This window comes from Xenopus laevis, chromosome 6L (assembly GCF_017654675.1).
Source record: "Xenopus laevis strain J_2021 chromosome 6L, Xenopus_laevis_v10.1, whole genome shotgun sequence".
Lineage (NCBI taxonomy): Eukaryota > Metazoa > Chordata > Amphibia > Anura > Pipidae > Xenopus > Xenopus laevis.
Window position 1 is genome coordinate 73703030 of NC_054381.1, and position 25199 is coordinate 73728228.

Genomic DNA, 25199 nt, shown 5'->3' on the forward strand with positions numbered 1-25199 from the left:
GTGAAAAATTCTACGAAGTTCCCCAAAACTGAAGCAAACTTTATGCTGGCCCTTAGGGGCCCAATTATTAAACCTCGATTTTTTCTGGTAGAGGTTATTAGGGGGAAAACTGAAATTTTTAGTGGAAAAATAAAAACTAGAATTTTAGATATTTTCATACCCCAAAGCTGCAAAAAAATCTGAAACCTGTTGAGGTTATGTAGAAGTCAATGGCAGATGTCCCTGAAGTTGTTTCTTGACATTGTAATCTGAGCTGCCTAATCAGATAATGTCTAGGTTTCAGACAGCAACAGTACCATGGGGTGGAAACTCTAGTAGAGAAAAGTTGATATGGTGATGAAAATCCTGAAGGTAGTATAGGATATTTCACTGCAATAATGAGCATATTATTAGCTGATAACAGACGGTAAAATATTAAAGCCTGACAGTCTTTTAGCATTCTGGATATATACAGTAGTAGACACATGATAATATGTTACTGCTGCAAGTCTAAAAGTCTTATTCTGGCATGATTTTCCCAATATCATGAATTTACATTTGCTTATTTATAGGACATGTAATATATTCCAAGAATCCATCCATACTATGTGATAATAATAACTTTTTAATTTATTAAAGAAACAAGCAGCTGAAGAGCTATAACCATTTTAGTGTGCAGCTCCTTACAGCATTATTATATAAATAAGATAGTGTTGTCCAAATATGCTTGGCAAGTAGTCAAACTTGTCAGTGTTTCTATCCCTACAGTTGATGTATTTTGTATATTAACGAATGGAATCTTCTAACACTGCTATACATTAGAACTCAAATTGGTTGATCCTGTGCTTTCAGTGATGGAATGTTTTTCATCGCTATTACTTAATATTGCTATTTATGATAATAAACATGTGGCCGCGATGGAATTTATCTTCCTTTCTTCTGCATTACAAATTATGCCCTGAGGGCTTTTTTTCCTTAAATTAGACTTTTAAACAAAGAGTCACGCAAACCAGCTTTTGCAATGGCTTTTATTGTGGTATTTATAAATATTTTTGTCTGCCCTTCCTACCATTCTGTGAGCCAATTATTCCCTTATGCTTGTTAACCCCTTAAGTGCATAACATACTTTCAATGAATTTCTTACTTTGAAGGTCCTCATGGAATTGTCAGATCTGCCCTATTAAATGCCCTCAAGTTTTTCAGTCTCTGCTGCTTTCATTTTCACAACAAAACACAATCTATATTTTTAATGAAATTTAAGACAAAAGTACAGTTACAGCTACAGCATTCACAGTGAACAATGGCCACTTTGTTGCTTTTCAAAGTCAGCTTTTAAAAGTTCAGTAAATGTTCTGTATGCAATTAAAGGCCATATATTAAGTGAACTGATAGATTTAATGGTTCAGCCCAAAAGCCCCTAGCAGTATGCTGTATTTTAAATGCACAGAAGACACTTAGCCCTTTTCTGATATAAGGCATGTTCTCACTTACTGTATTAAATGGATGGTGAAATGAAACTGACAAAAATACTGAAAACTTGATATCCTTAATGTTATTTTATGCCAATTAAAATATATCTCAATGTACAGAATTGATAAATGTTTCCCAATTACCTAAAAATACAAATAGCAAGTTCTGTCACTTTCTAACATCTGTACTACATGTATGGGATCTGTTATGCAGAAACCCCTTATCCAGGAAGCTCAGAATTACAGGAAGGCCATCTTCAATAGAATCTATTTTAATGAAATAATTCAAAATTGTAATAATTATTTCCCTTTTCTCTGCAATAAGTACCTTATACTGTACTTGATCCCAACCTAAGATATAATCCATCCTTATGGGTGGCAAAACAGTCCTGTTGAGTTTATTTAGGGGGTTATTTACTAAACCTCAATAAATATCGAAAATGTGGGTTTTGACCAAAAAAAAACAACTTGAAAAATCTAATTTTCATTGAAAACGCAACTCAAACCTTAATAATCAAACCCTTTAATTTCATATGCCACAGACTGCCAGTTTGTCCATATACTGTTTTCTGGATGGAATCAATTAGCCAGAATAATATTGAAGAACCCCCACCAAGTAGAGAATGTACCATTGAAAGCCACCCTCTCTACAAGTTACTTTATCCAATTCCCATCCATGTCAAAACTACATTAGCAAAACAACAGACTTGGTACTTTATTGGTATTTATTGTAACCCCCACCATCCAACTTCCTACTTACTTCATTTCTATGATTTGTCCTTCATAAAACCATGTGGCGGCTTACTTCTTATAATGTCATTCTCCAGTACATAATCTTGAATGTGTTCCCTTAAGAAACATTCACATAACTTGACCACCATATTACCATGCTGATGATATCTTTTTAATTATCAGAATTACATCATACCTCCAATCTATAGGTACCATACCAGAGTCAGCAAAAATCAGAAAAGGTGCCCTGGTTAAGGTTTAAGGTACCCAAAGGTTCAAGGTACCGAGAGGTTTACTCTATCAGACTCTGATGCCTTGTTCACATTAACTGTGAGTAAATATTTAAGTACTATATCCTGTGTTATCCATTGACTTGAGCTGAGCTGAGCAATCTGTGCACCTAGCGAGTAGATCTTCAAACTCTGATTCTATTGTATACACTGAAGAAAATAACTGATTGAGCACAATTACCATTGCTGAGTTTGGGATAAGTCTTTGATATCAATACTAGTTCTTCATTTTCTATCTTTGCCTTGCTTATTGCTCTTTAACAGCACTTGTAGTTATATTCTAACTTGTAGTTTTTAAATTGTTTCCTCTTTATTTCTATTATTCCAAGTTAACCACATATGGTGGTCCTTACATTTCCATCTTAAAGGAATTAAATTGGGAACAGTAAAAATGTAATATAATTTAAAATAAGAACAGTTTCAGTTCCTTGTTTTTAGCAAAAAAACCTAACATCCCAATATACAGTATGCACTGACGTACTGATCTTAATAGGCCTCAGAAAACTTTATAGGATAAATGGGGTATGCTGTTATTTTATCTTCTCTTTTAAATGTCCTGTTCTACGGCAGCAATACATTTAAATCAGTTGTTCTCTATTCTTGTAAATAAGGTACCACCATCTTGGATATCATAACTAGTGTTAAATTCCCTACCTGTTTATGTCAGCACCATACTATTGTCAAGCAATAGCTCCTGCAAAACATCTGAAACTTTCACCTACAGTTTACTGCCGAATTGCTGTTTTAGCCTATGGGGGACATCCTAGAGTCAATAGTTTTTTTTTGGGAAAACTTCTAATCGAATTCAATCGAATGCGCTATTACTTCTAATTCGGCTGAATACAAACCTTTTCGGTCAAAATGGAAATATTTTGTTACAAATGTTACTCAAATGCAGGTTTAGTGAGCTATAAATTGAGTTTAAAGGACCAGTAACATAATTTTTTTTATTAAAAAATTCATTAGTGTAGAACAAAAAAAAAACCACAAAGACATATTAAACTTTTAAATCGCTAAGAAATAACTTACAGAAACTCCGCTTGGGCTCCTCTTCAGAAAAGGCAATCGGGGGATCCATCATGCAGTGCTCGATTTCTCCTCCCTGCTTTCCTTATAGGAGATAGCCAGGGAGGAGAAATCGAGCGCCTCATGATGGATTGTCTCTGTGTCGCCTTTTCTGAAGAGGAGCGAAAGCAGAGTTTCGGTAAGTTATTTTTTAATAAAGACTTAGCGATTTAAAAGTTTAATATGTCTTTGTGTATTTTTTCATTCTACACTAACAAATTTTTTAATAAAATAAATTGATCTTGCTGATCCTTTAAAATGTATTTATTGAACTTATTTAGGTAGGTGTTTTCTGAAATTTACTGATGTGTGAAATTATCATCCAATCACAATAGTACCATAAATCTCTTTAAGGCAGGTGTTAAAATAACATGACTGAACTGGGGTAAAGATGTTAAAAGGGACCTGAAACTATTATACTACTATAAAGTAGTATAATAGTTTCAAATTAAACATGAAACCCAAATATTTCTTTCTATTAAACAACTATACCTGTTATAAACCTGTTTAAAACTCTCAGCTGTCAATTATATATTGCCTGCCTCTCCTTCATGCCTTAGGCATAGGGGTGGTGCAGGCAACTACTTTCACATTCCATTCCCTTTCCCATGATGTAAATCTTGCTTTAACAGGGTCCACAAAATGGCTCCTGCCTGCTTGATGTGATTATGAATTCCAATACTAAAATAAAAAAAATTAAATAATTTATATGGTGTAAGTGAAGTTTATTTTGCTTGACTAACATCATAAAATAGGATTTGGAATGATTTGTTGGGGGACAGGTCCACTTTAAAGTTCCAGCATTCACTTCATGGACAATAACACAAGGTTCACAAGGGAAGGTGTGAAAGGCAGCAAACTGGCATTTCAGGACTCTGTGATATACATAAATTGGTAATTGGTAGCTATGGGTTACTAGACACTTAACAAACTTAAGATCATTTATTACATTGCCCCCTAAAACTCCTGTGGCAAAATTTATTGTATGTGTAAAACATTCCTTTTTCCTTTTGCAATGATGTGTGTGAGCTTCCACACTGCAAGCTTAGAGCAAAACAATCAAAACAATGCCCATTTAATATAAAAATGGCAGTATGCATAAATTAAATAATTTATTTACAGAATGGGCTACTATTTAACTTGTTACTCAAGGGAAAATATAAACTCTTATAAGTTTATAGGTGAGTACTCCTACATGGTTATTGTTTATGCTAACTAAAAAAAGAATTTACTTTGTGCACTGCCAGAACAATTTTAAATTTCAGGCATAAAAAAATATTTGATTTGCAGTGATCCTTTACAAAAAGCAAAAATGAAAGATGCAGCCAGATACATTTACATGGTATTTACATTATTAGAAAAGTTGATCTGTATGAAACTAATAAAACATTAATTAGGATTTCCATGTCTGCTTCTCTATGAAGTTGCTAGCTGTGCAAATAATCCTGAGGTGAAGACAGAAGTGCTGCTATGGTAACGAGACAGGTTTTTCATAACATCTCCCTTATGCTGCTATCTTTCCTGTGCTCTTTTCAAGGGATGTGAGTCATCATAGGACTGTGCATGAAATGTGCTTTTTCGCACAGTTTTATTGGACCTTCTTTTAAATTTACTTGTAAAAAAGTAAGTAAAAACAACTTTCACAAATGTGTATGCACATGGGTGGCCACATTGGGCAGAGAGAGATGGTTGCATGGAAAATTTACCAAAGTGTGTGTATGGTGTGTATGTATACCTTTAGTAATCTCAAAGGGCTGCAGAGAAAATGTGGGTTCTCTGGCTCAACTGATGTATTCATCTACTTGCTGCGAACATCCCTTATGACAACACCATACTTCTTGTTCCAAGACATATTGGTTGACCCCCCCTTGCCCACTATCATACAAAAGTTCTCTAGAGTTTCTAGACCAGAATTACCCAAACTTTTTTGCCCGTAAGCAGCATTCAGAAGCAAAAAGAGTTAAAGTGCACACAAGCATGAAAAATGTTACTAGACAGTGTAAAATAAATGCTGTGATTGGCTATTTGGTAGCCCCTATGTGAACTTTCAGCTTACAGGAGGCTCAATTTAGCAGTGCACCTGGTTTTTATGCAACTAAATTTTACCTCCACACCAGGAATTCAAAAATAAGCACCTGCTTTGAGGCCACTGAGAGCTACATCCAAGGGGCTGGTGAGCAACATGTTGCTTACCAGCCACTGGTTGGGGATCACTGTTCTGGACCATGCCCCCTCTTGTAGGAGGAATGTGGAAACAAGACAATATGGCATAGGCTGGTTGAATTTCAAGTCCCTGCCTTTCTCTGTAGCAGAGAGGGGGCGGGTTCCCTTGCAGTTTAGCCAATCATTACTTATCATTAATGAGACCTTCATATTCTTACTCAGTTGAGTTGATTTCCTCTGGAATTTCAGTAATATCCCTATTGAGAACTAGAGACCTAAACTGCACTATATATGTTACAGTTGGTCTTACCAATGCTTTGTAAAGGACAATACACTGCTGGCCAGTCCTAGTGCTGACTGACATTGCTTGCTACCGCAAAATTTACTATCCACAACTACCTCTAGGTCTTTCTCCATCAAGGACTTGCCTAACTTGTCCCATCAGGGTATACGTGACTTGCTTATTTTAAAATGCCAGATGTATGACCTGACATTTATTAACATTAGCCACCTAGATTGCCAGTTTGTCCAGATGACCCTGCATGATGGACACATTTCAGATTTGATTGACCTACATAATTTTGTGCCACGTGTAAATACAAATACATTGCTTTATATGCCCCCGGCAATTCTTTCATTAACAAATTAATTAAAGGTGGATCCACTAAAGAATCCTTTGTCACTCCACTAAGAACCTTACTCCAAATAGAGAATTTACTATCGATGACCACCCTACATGAACAAACAGCGTTACAAAAAAACAACAGACCTTAGTTTATATAACAAATGTTAAATGCTTTCATAAAAATCAATTACATTTTTTGATAAAATCTCTCCTTCATAAACCCATTCTGATTAGTAATTATAATGCCATTCTTTAGAACATAATATTGAATGTGATAATATGTGATAACTGGCGTATGTTAGGCAGCATCAACATACTCAGATTTGCTGTGCCTCTACTGCCTGTCTATGACAAGTGGCTGCCTTGTGTCTGCTAGTGCTAGGTTCTGCACATTTGCAACTTTTATTACATTCCCATAAATGTGTTCTTATCCAGGGGACATTCTGATATAGTCCATATATCCCATTATACAATCCAAAAAAAAGGTTGTTTTTTTTTTGATGTTAGGATGAAAACTTTAAGCGACAGGTTTAAAGTTAGGCATAACTAACTCAAAAGGATCAAAATTAATTATGGTATCTGCTATTTGGAGTCTTCTACACTTTAAAAATAAGCATTGACTCTACTCTTTGAGGGTCCAGTTAATAATAAAATATTCATATTGGAGTGCCTTGGTTAAACTATAACTTTCTATTTATTGTTGTATCATGTTTATCTGTCTATCTGTTGATCTGTGTTGAGACAGTAACATAACTAGAGGGGGGCGGTCCCTGGCGCAGAACATGCAGCTGGGCCCCCGCCCCCTCCGCACGCAAGGAACTCCGTAGAAGACTGTGGACTGTGGTGCGTGAGCTGCCGGGGGGCCCTGAGGGGCTCTGGCCTAAACGCACCCCTCGCTCCTCCGGTAGTTACGCCACTGTTGAGAGAGAACTCAATGAGTGTAAGAATTGAATGGCTATGGATAATTCCCTTTTTTCACAAGATGAGGCTGTTTTCATCTGATGACACAACTTATTTAATTGCAAGTAATCAAAGGAAGCAAATATGTAAAGCTACTTAATGTATCATTGCATTTATAGGCCTATGGATAGAGACATAATGAAGTTTAGAGAAGCTTTTCCCTTTTAATGTCTAGTGTAGTTTTTAAAATTTAATTTCCTTTCAATTTCCTGGGCTTTCCTGGAAAAAAACATCACTACATTTTTAAAAGTAATGAAAAGCAAAATAAATTATGGAGCCTTAACTCTGTTAAAGAATAGTGGCTGCTCAAATTTAGTAGCATTTTTTATACAATTAAATTGTACTTTTGGTGATGTACTGATACCGCACAAATATTTGTTTTTCTTGCTGAAATGTATAATAACATGCCACAAATTGTTTGTATAGTAAGCCTCATGTATTTGTAAGAAAACAGAAAATAATTTGCTTTATTATACACAGTTTATGACTACAAAGAACAATGTGTATATTTAGGAATGGAAACACATGTTACCAAACTGGCTTTGGCTATGCAGGCATTTTTAACCCTGGCTCCAAATTCACTGCACTGTTTATAAAATGAGGCACACTTAGCAATGGTTTTTAGTAAGTTATCAGTAGGAATTCAGATTCTCCATATTCAGAAACATGCAAATATAATAGTTTTGGGAGAACAGGTGCATCTGCCCATGCAAAGATAGATCCCACTGTCCAAATAATCATGTATCAGAACAGGTTGTGGTCCATCAGCAACAAGCAACAAACTTTCCATGCAGTGAGTCAATTATTCAGTATACTTTTAGAAAATAGTACCATATTACCCTTGCCATATGTATATACTACCATGAAAGATATCAACCTCTACAAAGTAGCAAGCTCTTACTACAAGTAGTAAGTTTAGGTAAATACTGAGCTACTGGCCAGAAGCCCCAAATGAGATGGAAGAAGATTGAAAGATGGAAAGAATAAGAAGAAAAAGGCAAATAATTTTAAAAAAACTATAAAGAAAAATAAATAAATAATAAAAATAATAAAGACTAATTGAAAAGTTGCTTATAATTGGCCTATAACATACTAAAAGTTGACAGGTGAACCACCCTTTAAGTATTTGTATTATCAGCTATAAAATAGTATACATAAAATATGTAAATTTAAATGTCTGTTTAGTTGCTATTGCATGGTATTTAGTAAGTAACTGAATGGTAAGTAGCATGCAGGCTATCAGCAGTGAAGAAAGCTAGGCGGATGCTCAAGTGATCTAAACACTTGGGTGGATGCAAAGGAGTTCATGTGGCAGTTCTCTGGTATCCGGATAAAGTGAAGGCTCTGTGAGTAACCGGCTACCACTTTCCCCTGCTATACAGATATCTTCACTACCACCGAGAGCAGTGTCAGCTACGGTGGGTAAGTGTAATAACAGAGGATATGGGTAAATGAGAGGGGTAGGGACAGAAAATGTTGGGACCCCTTAGGATGAACTTTGTACGTTTAACTGCCATAACGCTTCACCTTCATACATGATATACAGTTAAGTCCATAAATATTTGGACAGACAACTTTTTTTTCTAATTTTGGTTCTGTACATTACCACAATGAATTTCAAATGAAACAACTCAGATACAGTTGAACTGCAGACATTCAGCTTTAATTCAGTGGGTTGAACAAATAGATTGCATAAAAATGTGAGGAACAAAAGCCTTTTTAACACAATCACTTCATTTCAGGCATCTGATCTAGGCAGTCATTTCAGGCATTTCATCTAGGCAGTCACGCTACATCCACTAGTAAGAGCACTATAACTTCCTTTAATGAGCTTATGGACAGATTCTATCTATGAGGAGCATAGGTTGGCCATCCTGCAGGTTTTGCATTGATCACACATGTATTAATAAATATGGTTGTATAAATGAATTGAGGTTGTGTTTGCAGGACCCAATGCACCAAAGACCACTTAGTAGTGAAAACATTCTGTAAAGGGATGGATCCCCTTTAAGGTAACTTGTATTATGTTATAGAACAGTCACTTATAAGCAACCTTTAAATTGGTTTTCATTATTTATTTTTTATGGTTTTATAGTTATTTGCCTTTTTCTTCTGACACTTTGCAGCTTTCAAATGGGTCACTGACTCCCTTCTAAAAAACAAATGCTCTGTAAAGCTACAAATGTATTGTTATTGTTATTTTTTATTACTGATCCTTCTATTCAGGCTCTCTCCTATTCATATTCCAGTCTCTTATTCAAATCATAATTTGGACTTAATTACCATATTCGTTAAGATACAAATTAAAGAGCTGCTGAATAAAAAGCTAAATAACTCAAAAACCTTTAATAATAAAAAATGAAAACAAATTGCAAATTGTCTCAGAATATCACTCTCTACATCATACTAAAAGTTAGTAAGGTTTAAGGTTGTCAATTTACTGAACTGAGTGCTGCTAGTTGGATCTTTGGTTTCTTCTTCACTACTATTTGGTTTTAACTGCAAGGTAAGTAGCTGTTATATAGCTGATACATGAAACATACTGCATAGATAAATTAAAATTGCTAATACATTAACTGGTCCCCTGTGTTTCTCCCTGTATATAAAAAATGCATACTGTTGAAATAAAAGCAAAGGTGTATGTATAGATTCTGTTGTCCTAGGTCACAAATTAAAATTATGCAAAATAATTCAGGACCTTGACCAAGTCTCTCATTTTACTAAATAACACATCCTACACTATCATTTCTCTGGGATACTGAAACCTTAAATTAGTATTGTAATTTTCTAATGAAATAAATATTCTTACAAAAAAAAAAAATTAAAGCAAATGTAAGCATTACTTCAACAACATAAACTCAATACCAGTATGGGGCTTTGTGGATTGTACTCAACGTTACATTCAAGATTTTGCCGAGTCATCGGACCTCTGTGCAGGAACTTGAACCATTCCACTGTATTAATCTTCATCTTTTATTGTCAAAGGCATATTACCTACTATCAGTTTCTCTTTTGTATTTTACAAATGGTTGGTATCGCATATTGTGTTGCATGTTTACAAATGAATGGTGTTTGCAAAGCAACTAAGCCAAGGTATTAATCATGAGTAATCTATTGTAACCTGCAAAACTGTGCTTCTGTTATGTAAGTTAAACAAATGCAAATAATGCACAGTTCCTAGACAATACAGCTCTCATGTAACATCACTAATTCTCAGTGCATGTTACAATAACACCAAAAGTTTTTCTGTGAAATTTGTGCCAGGCTGCCAAGTTTAAATTATAGGTACAAGAGATTCAATTCTCTCAGATGAGTGGACAGACCTTTTCACAGTGATTAAAGGGGTTGTTCACATTCCAAAACTTTTTTCAGTTTAGTAGTTTTTGATAGTCCAACAGAAATAAAGACCTTTTAAAATTGACTTCATATTTTCTATGTGTTACTGTTTTTTAATATTGAAGCTTAAAGTGTCGTTTCTCACCTTCTTAGCAGCTTTGGGAGGGGGGTTGCCATTTCTGCAAACTGTTATAAATTGATACATTTCTTATATTTGGCCCTACCGAGCCAACCCCTGAGTTCCGTTAAAGGCTGCTGTTATAATTGATACAATAGTTGCAAATTCCACAGATGCTGGTGAAAACTGTATCAACTAAAGCAGCAAATTGTAACAGTTCATAATCTGTACCTAGATTACTGAGCTGCCATACTGAAACAACATTAAATCTTAAAGTTAAATTTTGGAAAAAATGGTAACAAATAGAAAACAATTATGAACAATTCTTTAATTCTGGAGAGCAATCCAAGTGTTTGGAAGGTGAACAACCCTTTTAAATTACTACAGCTTGTTATAGGGGTAAACCTGTGGGGGCATGGCACAGGTATGAAAGTAGGATTCATGTCTGTAAACAGTTTGCAAATAATATTATATTATTATTATATGATCATAGAATCTGTCACCATAAAAGAGCCGAGTGCTTTTATACAGGTCATAGAACTCCGAGGTGACTTCTAATATCCTTTATATGAATATAATATCCTAATATTTTTACAATAGTGGGTCCACTATAATACACAAGTTTCAGTGAGTCATGTGAGAAATTACATAACTAAGGGGCAGATTTACCTAGGGTCGAATATCAAGGGTTAATTAACCCTCGATATTCGACTGTCGAATTTAAATCCTTCGACTTCGAATATCGAAGGATTTACCGCAAATAGTTCGATCGAACGAAAATGAAACGATTAAATCCGAAGGATTTTAATCCATCGATTGAACGATTTTTCTTCAATCAAAAAAAAAATATTGCAAAGCCTATCGGGACCTTCTCCATAGGCTAACATTGACTTCAGTAGGTTTTAGGTGGCAAACTAGGGGGTCGAAGTTTTTTTTAAAGAGACAGTACTTCGACTATAGAATGGTCGAATAGTCGAACGATTTTTAGTTCGAATCGTTCGATTCGAAGTCGAAGGTCAAAGTAGCCAATTCGATGGTCGAAGTAGCCAAAAAAAACATTAGAAATTCAAAGTTTTTTTTATTCTATTCGTTCACTTGAGCTAAGTAAATGGGCCTATAAGTATCAATTACAACTGATGATATCAGAAGTTAGAATTTCATGGTTAGAAGTTAATGGGATGGTTCACCTTTAAGGTAACTTTTATTATGTTATAGAATAGCTAATTATAAGCAACTTTTCAATTGGTTTTCATTATTTATTTTTTATAGTTTTATAGTTATTTGCCTTTTTCTTTGCAGCTTTCAAATGGGCGTCATACAAATGTATTGTTATTGTTACTTTTTATTACTGATCGTTCTATTCAGGCTCTCTCCTATTTTTAACCATTAAAGTCATGTAAATTAAAATATTTCAGTTTACTTTTTTTGTCAAACACAACTTCCTAGAGGCCATAGAGGACATTGTAAGTAAATAAAGTAGCAGATATGCAGCATAAGCCAATTCCAACATTGCTTATGAATGCAATTAGAGATAAATTAATTTGAAGAGTCTTTGTTAAAAGAGTCTTATTTATTTTTAGGGAGTTTGTAATTGTGTACCATTCTGTGAGAACATTAGCTGAACCCTAATCAATGGTTTAGCCCTCAGATAATTGGATATAAAATTATATTATTATATTATATGTAGTAAAAGGGTTATGGGTCTTAGCTATTCTAAAAAGGTGATATCCATGTTTTCATTGTTGAAGGTGATATTAAACTCTCTGAATATGAATGGCCTTTGTCATTAGTAACATTTTCCAGTTGATCTTCATTTTTTTAAAATAAAAATAAATACCACTTAAGCAATGTACCTATCCCAAAATCTTCTCTTAATCCCCCACCTGGCGGTTTCTGCTAAGCCTGCCCATGTGCTGACGAAGAAGGAAATCTATCATGGACAGCTTCTGCGCATGCCCCTTCCATTCTACTTCCATCTGCATATGATCCAGCCAATCAGCTAATGACATACAAATGAAGCTAGATAAGAGGGCATGTACAGTAGTGTTTCCTGTTTTCATCATCCTGTCCACAGTGGTGCAAACAATGTTGTGTGAGTGTGACACATACAAGCTTGATATTCATAGATACATCAGTTGCTTAAATATACAATTTCAGCCATCTATTGGCTAATAAGAAGAGCGGTTGTGAGGCAACTGCAGTGTATTTATATTAGGGGCTGCTTCCAGCACCTAACACCATTTTTAACCCAAAACAGCCCTGTTTTCAATTAACCTTAGCATCATCTTTTAAAAGGATTCAGAATCATTTACAAATGCAAAACAACTTCCTGCTTTGCAGTTTTGTGATTCATTACTAGTTAGTAACCAATTAGTGAATTAAGGTGGCCATATGGGTTATAACCAGACCTGCATTCTAAAGGTTAAAAGCAAACTAAGTGAACACTTATGTCCCCTCCCCCCTTCCTTCAGGTTGCTGACTAACTAAGAGTTAGGGGGATGTAAGGAGGAAGTTGGGTTCTGGTTATTGTATTAGGCATCCGTTCACTCCAGATTTTATAGATGACATTTTTTGGCAATATTAGAAACATTTTTTATTTTGCACAGCTTATCTATTTACCCAGTTTATATTTTTACACTGAACTGTTCCTTTGAGGTCAACTTAGGGAAAGTGTGTTGCTAGACAATGGTCTTATCCCGTAGCAGGAAAGATAGATTCTACTTTGTTTACCCTCCTTAGAGACAATGTAGACTCAATGTCATTGGCAGGAAAAGAATTCAGGGGGATCAAGTAGACCCATCCTGGGGGCCCATTAGTCAAGAAGCACAGAAATAAACAAACTACTGTGTAACAGACACAAAATGACACATTTAAAAAAGATTTGCCTACCTTGAAAGAAATTCTTTACTTTGAGATAGCTGACACTAAGCCGAAGAATTGATAATTTATCCAGTTTTGCAATAATTTCAGGAGGGAAGGGAAGAAGACTGGCAAGACGATCTAACTCAGCATTCAGACGATCTCGGTGTCTTTTTGAAGGGTTGGATTTTTCACTTCCTGCTGAGGGCCTTCTGTGAGATAATGCAAAATCACACATTTAGAGTCAGTGTGTGCTTTAAAAAAATCACTGCCAGCAGGGTATGCTTGTATAGTTATGGACTTGGGGCTGGGAAATTTACAGATACATGAATCAATACATCCCAGGTATGGGATCTATTATCCAGAAACTTGTTATCCAGAAAGGAAAGCCGCCCCCCATAGACTCTATTTTATCCAAAAAAAAATTCAAACTTTTAAAAATGATTTCCTTGTACTATGTAATAATAAAACAGTACCTTGTACTTGATCCAAGCTAAGAATTAATTATAATTAATCCTATTGTATTTATTTAATGTTTGTAGGGTGATCCAAATTATGGAAAATATCCATTATCCAGAAGTATTTTGGATAGCAGGTCCCATACCTGTACAATGAATTCAGATGATGCAATTTGGAGGGAATTTAAATATGTAATTAAGGTTAATATACAGTCTAGTATTCAGCTGAATCTTTTGCATTCAGATGAATCCAAGCATTATGGATTTGTTGAAATAATTTGGATTTAAATTGGTCTGAGGGAATTTGTTATTTTCATTAATAAAAGTGAGATTGATCATTCAGTCATTCAGTTAAACAATACACTTTTTTTATTTTAAAATGTATTTTAATGTAAAATGAATTAATGTTTAGTAAATATGGCCCTGAATCTTTACTCTTTGACACATTGTGCATAAATTTCATGTAAGCAGAGCACACTGATTTTCTGAAAATGAAAGAGTAGCTCTGACCATTTATAAAACACTGGTAAGGATTCTTACTATACAATTTGTGGCCTCTGTATCCAGAGCTAATAAGGTATTAAATTGAAAGCACACAAAATTATACAAATACAGACACTCTGGCTAAGCTAGATTTACAGTGGGAACATGGAATTTATGTGAGGTATTATTTTTAATAAAGACAGAGGGTTTTGATACAGATACAGTCCTTACAGTAAGAATTTTGAAGCTATGGAATTGTCTCCCTGAAGTAATTATATTGGCCTTTAAATACAAAAAATACAGGGCATGTGTCACTAATGGTAAAAATGCACTGCTGGCCCAGGGGCAGATCTGGTTCAGGCTTTGGAATCAGAAAGAATTTTATTGGGTTTATATTGCTTTCATACTTATTACACCATTCAGTAACAACTCATGTCATGTAGAAGGTGGCATGGTAAACCTGGAACAGGATAGAGATGATTCAAGTTAACATGATCACTAAAATCACACAGTATTTAATTACATTTACTTTTTTTATCTAAAACTATCTTAACTTATGTAAATAAGTACACGTCACCTTCCATTGTTGTGGCTAGTGTTTGTAGGTTTTAAAATGTATTAACAAATCAAAGGTATCCGAGTTGGTTAAACTGTGAACATTGGTCCACCAATGCAACATGAAGAACGGAAAGAGGTGGTACACAGAAGTACACAGAGGTGTAGCCACTCATGAGAGAATTGTGCAGAGTAAACAATCACCTTTTTGTACAGGGTGGAGTACTCAAACCCTGCATTGTGGAAGGGACTATTTTTTGTTGGTCTGAATAAAGAAAATCGCATCCATCTGATCCAGCGTTAACATATTATCAAAACCTAACATCCCCACTAGTTTTTTTGCAAGTAGGATTTTTTTGCTCCACCATAGTGCCCAGAAACCAGTCATAGTTGCAGCCTAGTGATGTGCAGGTCAGGGATGAATGAAGGTTGTATTTGCATGATCTATCCACTATAGCAAATTTAAATGGTATTGAAAAAATTCTGAAGGTTGTCAATTTATTGAACTGAGTGCCACTAGTTGGATCTTTGGTTTCTTTGTAATATTCAAATTTAAGTGTTGCTTAACACCCAACAAAGCAGCACCTCATTCTTAATTTGTTTATGTATGGGGTAATTGTTCATATTAGATCAGGTGCAGTGCCTTCCTCTATAACACTCTGTATGCACACTCCTATGGTTCTAAGTGAGGGAATATTCAGTAGTAGAGGAAGATTTTAATTACCTAGTCTAACCCACATATCATTATTGCAGCCCCTGGGGTTATGATCTATTCAGCAAAGGGTTGCTGTGCTTAAATTATTATGACATACTGTATGTAATTTTAATTTCATCTGTATTGTCTACTATTCACTTGTGCCAGCATCAGTTTGTAAAATAAAATCTTCAGTTTTCCAATTATAAGCATGTGGTCTGCAATGTCACATATTACCTGCAAGGGGATTATTTGCAACTACTTGCAATAACTATACAAGAAAATGCATCCTCTTTACACTCTTCTACACTTTTAATAATGTCAGTTTTGTTCTGTAATTCAGGCAGAAGGTAGGTCTAGAATGCATTGTAGATTGAAAGGCTCTTTGCAGCTGACAAGGTCACTAACTAGAATACAGACATGCTTAAAATTGTACTTAGTTAAAATTACATCAGTATGAAAACGAAATTATTTCAAAGGAAAAGCATATAAAATACCATCATGATTACCAGTTAAAATAGTTAATTAAACAATTGTAACTGTATGTTTTATTTCGATGTTAACTAACATAAGGAAAATGGCTGTTTAATATACACATCTACTTGTAAAAAACACAAATAACAAGAGCATGATGTACCAGTGTTATGGGTAAACTATACTGCAAAGAACAGTTTATCTAATATGAACAACATTTCAGGGCCAAATGCATCCACCGGATCTTTGAAAAGCTCTTAAATTAGGCAAGGGTAGCTTTCTGTGTCTAGTGTTCATTAAAGTGGTCAAGTTTTACAAGCCTTTTTTTCCAGAAACTTGCAGCTGCAAGTCTTTTGATGATGGTGATGATTATGATGATGATGAGGGATCATGCCTGAATGTAGCAGCATAGCGTCAAGACATACTGAACTTCACATCTTTGCAATTAAAGATTTGTGAGCTTACACAATTCTTACACAATTCTTCTTCAATTCTAAAGCAAATACAGGTACAGTATAACATCTGTTATCTGGAACCCAGTTATTCAGAAAGTTCAGTATTATGAAACAGTTGTCTCCCATAGGCTCTGTTTTATCCAAATAATTAAAAATGTAAAACATTATTTCCATTTTCTCTGTAATAATACAACAGAGCTTTATACAGTACTTACTAAGATGTAATTAATCCTTATTGAAACAAACCTATTTGGTTTATTTAATGTTTATATAATTTTCTAGTAGATTTAAATATACAGTAACACCAAAATGAGAGTGTTTTAAAGTGATTACAATAGAATGTCCTATTTCCATGCACTAGTACAATTAGTATGTTTTCAGAGTGTAGCCATGGGGGGTAGCCATGGGGGTAACTATTAGCAAATTACACTATGGGCACTGTCCCTGCTTTTTAATGTCTTTACAGAAAAAGAAATACCTTGGAATTGATATGCTGTTTAAAATCAGGAATCATGTAAGTTGCCAATCCCACCAGAGAATGGAGAAGCCACATGCTGAGTTTTACTGATTGAAAAAACCCCCATTGCACCTTACTTTAATTCATTTTACCTTTTGAAGCAGGCACTAAAAGCACTTTGTTTGACTTAATTATAATTTTATTTTGAAGATAGCACATTGTAGAAATAACTTTAGCACTTTAAAACACATATGAAAAATCTGTGCATAGACGTTCTATGGTTCAAGATACACACAGATTAGTGTTGTAAAACTTTGATGACTGCACTAAATATTAACAATACTGCACTAGGTTCTGTTATTTGTTTTTTCCATAGCCTGTGGCACTGATCTATAATTGTATCTTGCTTTTACATTACCTCTCTGATGCCCCATGTTCCTGTATGAGGGGGCTGCCATATTTGTGCAGCAGGAGTCCGTTAGCATTAGAAACTTTAACTGAAAGGCTGAGATGGGACAGACAGGTTGGCAAAAGTCAGGTTTAGAAACTCCAACTAACAATTGCTTACAAAAACAAACCTCTCAGCAAAAAATGATCAACATTACCTATAGGTACATTCATATTTTAAAAAAGTAGTTTTTTAGTGTCAGTATCACTGTAATGTGACTACAGGGTAACAGTACATTATATTTTAATTACTTTAAAAAGCATTTCATTTTTGGTGTTACTGTTCTTTAAAGGTATGAAGACCCAGGCTGTAAATTATATCAGAAAAGGCCTTGATTTGTTTATCCATATTTTACAGCGATTGGTTGAAGTTATTACACTGGTACACTGGGTGCAAGTGTGTGTACAAGTGTGAAGAAGTAACCCAGTTTCATTACGCTTAACATTATATATCCACTGTAAATCCAGACAAGTGAGGGCTGTTGAACCTTTGACACAGGCTGGACTAGAAACCTGTAGCCAATATATTTAAATACAGGTATTTATAGAATCTGTTATCTGGAATGCTTGACCTCTGGGAGTTTCCCAATAAGGAATCTTTCTGTAAATTGAATCATCATGCCTTAAGTCTGGTATAAATCATTTAAACATTAAACCTAATGGGATTGTTTTGCTATTAAGATGCATTCATGCAGCTTAGTTAGGAATAAGTACAAGGTGCTGTTTTGTTATTACAAAGAAATCATTTTTTAACATTTTTTGCTTAAAATGGACTCTATAGGAGATTACCTTCCCAAGATTTTGAGACTTTTGGATAATGGGTTTCCGGATAAGGGATTCCATAGTAATCTGTGTTTAATGTATAGTTTTTATGTGAAATGTTATTAACACGATTCTTATAAGAAACATCCAGTGATTTTTTTATCAGATTTATTTTATTGCTGTAAGGATAGATTCATCTAAAAATAATACCTTCATTTTGCCAAGGGTTGCATATTCAGTACTTTATTCAGCTTTTTTTCCAAATATACAGAGAAATAGATTAAAGGAATCTGGGTTTAAGCACTTAGAAGCGTTTTATATGATATTATTTTCCCACTGCAGCATGTTTCACTACAGAAGCAGTAAAGATATCTTTTAAAACTGCAGCCGACTCTCACATCATGGTGCACCTGTCGCCAGTGAGAACTAAAACAAGCTGGGAAGATAAAACCTTCACTATTAAATGTCTACATTTCAGAACTACAGACACACTTAGCAGTTGGCCCATATTCACAACTGTAGCAAAGCATTTAACCCCATCATGTCTGTTTGCTTATTACAGCTATTCCTGTAGAGTAATGGCAGTAAAATTGATAATTATGGAAGTTTTGTAGTACAGGCATAAGATCTATTATATGAATATCCATTAATCAAAAGGCTCCAAAATATAGCTATGCCATTTTCTATTTCCCCCATATCTAATAAATGACACAAAGTTTGCTCAGATGCAGTAACACTTTATCAAACAAAGATATTTGCTTTTAAACATGTGACCTGTAAATGCTACCTATTTATTGGTTGCAATAGATGAATAGACCTGTAGCAAATTCTCCTGTTTAAAAGTAAAAAACAGGCTTTAGTTTTGACTGCATACAAGAGTAATTTCATATGGTGTACAAGGCTAAATAAGAATGGAGCAGTTGCTATCAATAAAGAGAAAACTAACCTGTCTATATAGGGTTGAACTTCTATTTTCCTTTACAAAGGTAGCCAGTTATGAAGACATAGCACATTATAAATATAGGGGCAGGTAGCGTGGACCAGGATATGGTGGAGGCAGTGGACATTGTTTTACCTATTTAATCGAAATAATGTTTTAGGGTTGAACAGCCATTGTTCTGACCACCATAATCCTCTAGACATTACAACTGCAAACAGAGACCATATTTTGCTTTTAAAATTTGAGAAGGCTACAGGTAGCTGGAGTGCAATACCACTGCTCGAAACACAGGAGGGCCTGGAGGGGCAGTAGCCGTCTTCTGCCTTTATAATGTGTTATGGTGTATCTGTCAATACAATACCCAGTTTTCTGATCATTTAATGAGTTAGGAGCCAGCAATCACAGTTCCTCTGTTAAACCATTTCTTTACATATATAGAGGTACTAGCTACATACATGAAATAACTGATTGCTTAACTTAACAATACATACTGTATAATGAGGGTTGAACTTCTATAGTTTTTATATGTAGACAGATATAAGGGCATTGGATATCTTATTTCCAATCAGCATATTTGCATAATATTTATGCAATGTAGCTGATACATTAGTGGTATGTATGTATGTATGGTAGTATGTATCTTCCCCGTAAACATTGTGTGTTTCTAAAACCTTCAATGTCTCCTTTTATTTAAAACTACTATAAAAAATCTCCTATAAAATAAGTTAACATGCTTAACTTGTATTAGCATAAGTGGTGACAATAGAGATTGCTAAGCACAATAGTCAGGTCTTTTTTAGGCTCAACATTTTTCAAGCCAAGAGGACAAAAAAAATTGCACAGAGTATATTGAAATTGTGCATCAATAAGCACTCCCCACTAAACTCTCTATATTACTACCCTAGCAGCTTCTGGGACTGTGCCTTCTATTTTTATGCCCCTTATTATGATAAGACAAACCTATATGGTTCTTTGATATCCTGATGATTGCAACTTATAAATAAATCAAGGTGAAATATGATAGAGATGAAAAGAAATTGCGAATTCAAATCATGATCTTGCTTAGTTGAAGACTCCACCCCAATTACTTGTAAAGGGATTGACACAATACGAGTCAGGCTAGCTAATTGGAAGATTTATGAAACCCCTTATATTTATCTAATTTTTTCTTGATGAATGTCACCTGCCCACCTGCCACTAGAAAATGGAAATGTGGGGTCTGCTTTTCTTTATCCACATTATATATTCTACCAACACAGGTCTTTTTTTTTTTTAAATCTTTAGTACCTTGAAGTACCAAGGAAGACTTGAGGAGCTGAACTTTTAAAAATATTTGAACATTTGAACCAGCAAAAATAACAATTCATAGTAAGGGCAGTGAGGTTGTGGAATATGCTACTGGGTGATGTGATGGCAGATTCTGTTAATGGTTTGGATGACTTCTTGAACAAGCATAATAATAATATTCAAGGCTAAAGTGAACTTAAGATATACAGCTAGTATAAAATAAGTATCTATATATAGGGGGTTATTTATTAAAGGTTGATTTTGTGAGTTTTTTCTATCTTGAATAAACTCACAACTCGAATGTTTGCTTATTTATGAAAAAAAACTGAATGTAAAAAACTTGACTGAATGCAATTGGGGGAAAAAACTTGAATACCTCAAAATGATCGACTTATAGACTGAAAAACCTCTAATACCTCGAATTGATCTAGCTTTCAAGCGAAAACCACTGTAAAAAAAAAACCAAAAATCTTGAAGGCAAAAAACATCTTCAAATGGTTCAAGAGACCTCTGCCATTGACTTCTACATGAACTGGAGTGTTTTCGCTGGAGTCTTTTCGGATTCGGGCTTTTAACAGCTTCGGGTTTGTTTGTGAAAAAAACATTTTTTTTGGGAAAAGCACAGCTCGACTTTTAATAAATAATAAAATAAACCCCCATAATGTATATAGGTATATATATATATATATATATATATATATATATATATATATATATATATACACTATATATTTAGTGGGGATTTTCTCAAACTGGTATTGGTTTAGTTAAGTCAGACAGGAGTCAGGTATGTCAGTTACAGTTTAAACAAGATTTTCTGAACTGCACTTTACTATTTGCAAAACAGGATTAAAACAATAGGATGATAAGCAAAGTCCCTACTGTAAAGTCACCAATTTAACAAATAAATGACCCTTGCTCCTGTGGGTTTCCATCGCCCAAAAATATGTAAGTAACTTAGAGCCTTTTGTAGTAGTACAGCATACTTTTTTAAACTCATTATTCCTAGGAAATTCTTTTTAAACCCATAATCTATGAAAGAGGAATTTGCAGCTCTATTGTTTTTTTAAAAAAAAAAAGTGTGTACAATTACAGGTGTTTGCCATTAAAGCCAGTGGCTGTCTTTTTTGGAGCAGTATTGGTGTTTTCTCTGGCAGGATTTAACATAAGCTCTAAAACCTCAGACGTGTTCTAAACCCTTGCAATGTCTCCAACTCATTATTAAAATGGTGGGAGGAATGATGTAAATTATGACAGACCCCTAACTCTTAGGCAAGGTGTATTATTCATTAGGTAGAGTTTAGTGGAATATACATGCTTTTGCCTGTGGGATAAGATCTCAAATAATAATTTTACATTTTAAAATATAATAAATTGAAAAATCCTTGTAACATAGTTAATCAAGCAAGTCTCCCGAAAAAAGAAATGTATTTAAAAAAAGATTTACATGTATGTAAGATGTGTATTTTCCGAAGGGCCATTTATATTTAGCCATTTTTTACACCACATTTTTCGTTTTTACAGCAGACTATGGCTGTTACCCTTACAACTGTGCCTTATAGGTGCACATGGGTCACACTGCTATTAGCTGTATGTCTATTTTGAAATCTGTGGAAACTGCCGGAGACATAGAAAGTCCATCCCACTAGTTCACTAGTTTTAAAAAAAGACTTACATCCATCGAGCTAAATCTTTTCATCTAAATATAACCTACCTAACTGCTAGTTGATCCAGAGCAAGGCAAAAAACAACATCTGGAGCCTGCCCAATTAGCCTCACAGCCAGGCCCGGGCCAAGCCAGCCGGGCACCCAAGGCAACCTGGCCGGCGAGAGAAGAGGTACATGCTTGGCACCCCCACTTTGTTGTGCCCTAGACACTGGCTCTTCTGCCTACCCCTAGTTCCGGCCATGCTCACAGCGTGGTACAAAAATTCCTTCTGACTCCAAGATGGCAATTGGGCCAGTATTTCAATGCTTTGTATGGAGAAATTATTACCCTCTCCTCCCACAAATCTATACCCCTTTGAATATAGTTCAATACATTTTTTTGCCCTTGCAGCTACTGACTGGCATTGCTTTCTACAGATACAAATTTATTACCTACAAGTTCTTCTCCATAATTCCCATTAAAGGTATACTATAAGTGCCTTCCATATTTTAACATGTCATTAATATTTGTATTATTATTATTCAACATAAGAAGAAAACAATAGCACCACATACAGAAAAGACACATATAGCATCTCAAATTCATGTATTGAAAAATACATGATTACTTATTCCTTTTGTCAAAATCAGGCTGAGGTTTGGAGGTCACGGTAATCAGGAAACACCAAGCTATAAAGCTTGGTGTTTCCTGATTACTGTGACCTCCAAGCCTAGACTGCCACCATATAATCTAAAGCTGTTCAAAACATTTGGGTGTTCCCCTAACCTGTAAGTTAAGTTTATCTGAATAACTAAATATATCCAGTTCTGTAAGGTGTGTGTGTTGTGTGTGTGGGCCAGGGTTTAGGTCTCATCCATGTCCTTGCAATACGTTTTGTAGCACAGCACAGTAGAGTTCATCACTGGTTCTGGCATGGTTTTTGGAGACTAGGTCATCTACAACCTAAGATAAACACCTGTGGTGACAAAACAATATTGAAAGGCTAATTTTTCAGATAGAAGGCTATGACAGTAGTCTAAACCTGAGTTGCTGGGCCATATGGAGGAAATTTGTACCCTCTAAACCACATCTATGACAATAAGAGGTCCAGAAATTGGATTTGAGTAATTTTAGAGGTTTTTTCTACATCAAATAAACTCACAATTAAAAAAAACACCAATGTTACCTTATTTATTAAAAATTTGAATATAAAAAACAAGATTAAAGAAATCAGTACAAAAATATGAGTACCTCGACTTTGTATTGTATTTATCATTTTTAATGGGTTGGCAAGCTCAAAAAACTCAAAATTTAAACTAAAATTGAATAAATAATTTACAGTTTTTAATTTCACTATAGTGAAGTTTAGTTTTTAATTTAAACCATAATCATGATTTTAGTGCACAAATGTGCAAATGATGAAAAAATACAAATGTTTATAAATATTCCCCCTAAGCCTCTGTTTTGCATTTCACAGATCACATATTTATGGGCGTAATATAAAATTAATACAGCTATTTGAACTGGATAAGTTTGTCTTTAATGTAAATGAGGTAATAACGTGCCCTTCCTGAGGCCTCACCTCTAGTAAACACCTTAACTTTTAAAATTAAAATCCTTTTTTATTTATATATTATTATTTAAATTGGATGGCTCTGCATATGTTTGCATCACTAACTCTAACTGAAGAAGCTTAACATAAAAATTAAGGTAATAGTGAGGTTATAATTCAGTAGCAGTCAGTAAGTATATTAATTAAAGTATGAACTTTACAAAAATAGCTAACATGGTAAATATACAGTATAACTTCATCAGGAAAGAAATAAAGTGTGTTTCTGGGTGAGCAGTGCGTGTGGATGAGCAATATATAAACAGGTTATGATTAAAAAAATTTGCTAATTTGGTTATGTGAATGGCTTCTGCTTTGCAGTAAATCCTTTGAACAGCAACCACAAAGTGGGTAGAACACAAATTGTAAGCTTCAATGATTAAAACAATTGCAGCCGAAAAAAAATCTGTAGCATCTCATCGTCATTTTGATTTTGTGGCTTGGATTCCTTGCAAACTGAGACATTTCTAGAACCCTGATATGAGCTATAGAAGTATTCATGGAAATTAACTCCTTCATTACTAACCAGTGTTACTCTTTTTATTAAAAATAACATTCTGTCAAACAATGGCTGAAAATCAGAGGAAAACATTTTTTTGATGTGCAAAAAACTGGTTTAAAAGAAGAGTGGCAACATTTATGTGCATCTGGCCCCTTTCATATGCAGCAACTAGTCATTGTATGATAAACATTTTGCATATGTAACAAAGCATATGTAACAAAGTTAGGCTTTTTCACAGTACTGTTTTCAGATAAACTGCATCACTAGACTGCTCAGCTAAAAATATATACTCTTACATTAAGCAGCAGCCTACAAATTAAAACTATTTTAAGTAATTTAGATTAATCTCTGTGTCTCTTTGTTCTCTGTGGATATCTCACTTGTCGTTGTCTTTAACACCAAAATAATCATAAAACCATGCCTTATTCCATGCCTTATTCCTGAGATGAAAGATGTCGGCACACGCCACACACGATCAGAAAATCGTACGAATCCTCGATTCGTACGATCGGATCTGTGTGTCTATGGCCACCTTAACACAGAATTTATAGGGATTCACTAGTTCTCCAGTATTTGGCCTAATCTAATCACTATCTGCAGGATCTGAATTTGGCCTGGGTCGGCCTACATCTTTGGTGAGCTTTTATAGCCTTTTTGGCCTTTTCCATACATTGCACCTAATGTGTAATTAACTAAACTTGCTGAATATTTGTGATATTATATATGAATATGTCATACTGGGCCTCCGCCTGGCTGCCGGCTTGCATCCACTGCTCCCCTCCTGCTTGCACCAGAAACAACAGCAGCTGGGGAGGGGTGATATCTAAGACTA

General features: G+C 34.7%; 1 protein-coding gene across 2 annotated transcripts in view; it reads right to left on the bottom strand.

Annotated features, from left to right (window-relative positions):
* Positions 1–25199, bottom strand: part of ahrr.L (aryl-hydrocarbon receptor repressor L homeolog) — a 180490-nt gene that overhangs the window by 141233 nt on the left and 14058 nt on the right. For both annotated transcript variants that reach the window (NM_001127877.1, XM_041565207.1), the window contains 1 exon segment: positions 13627–13808. In NM_001127877.1, coding sequence (NP_001121349.1) covers positions 13627–13808 — 182 coding nt within the window.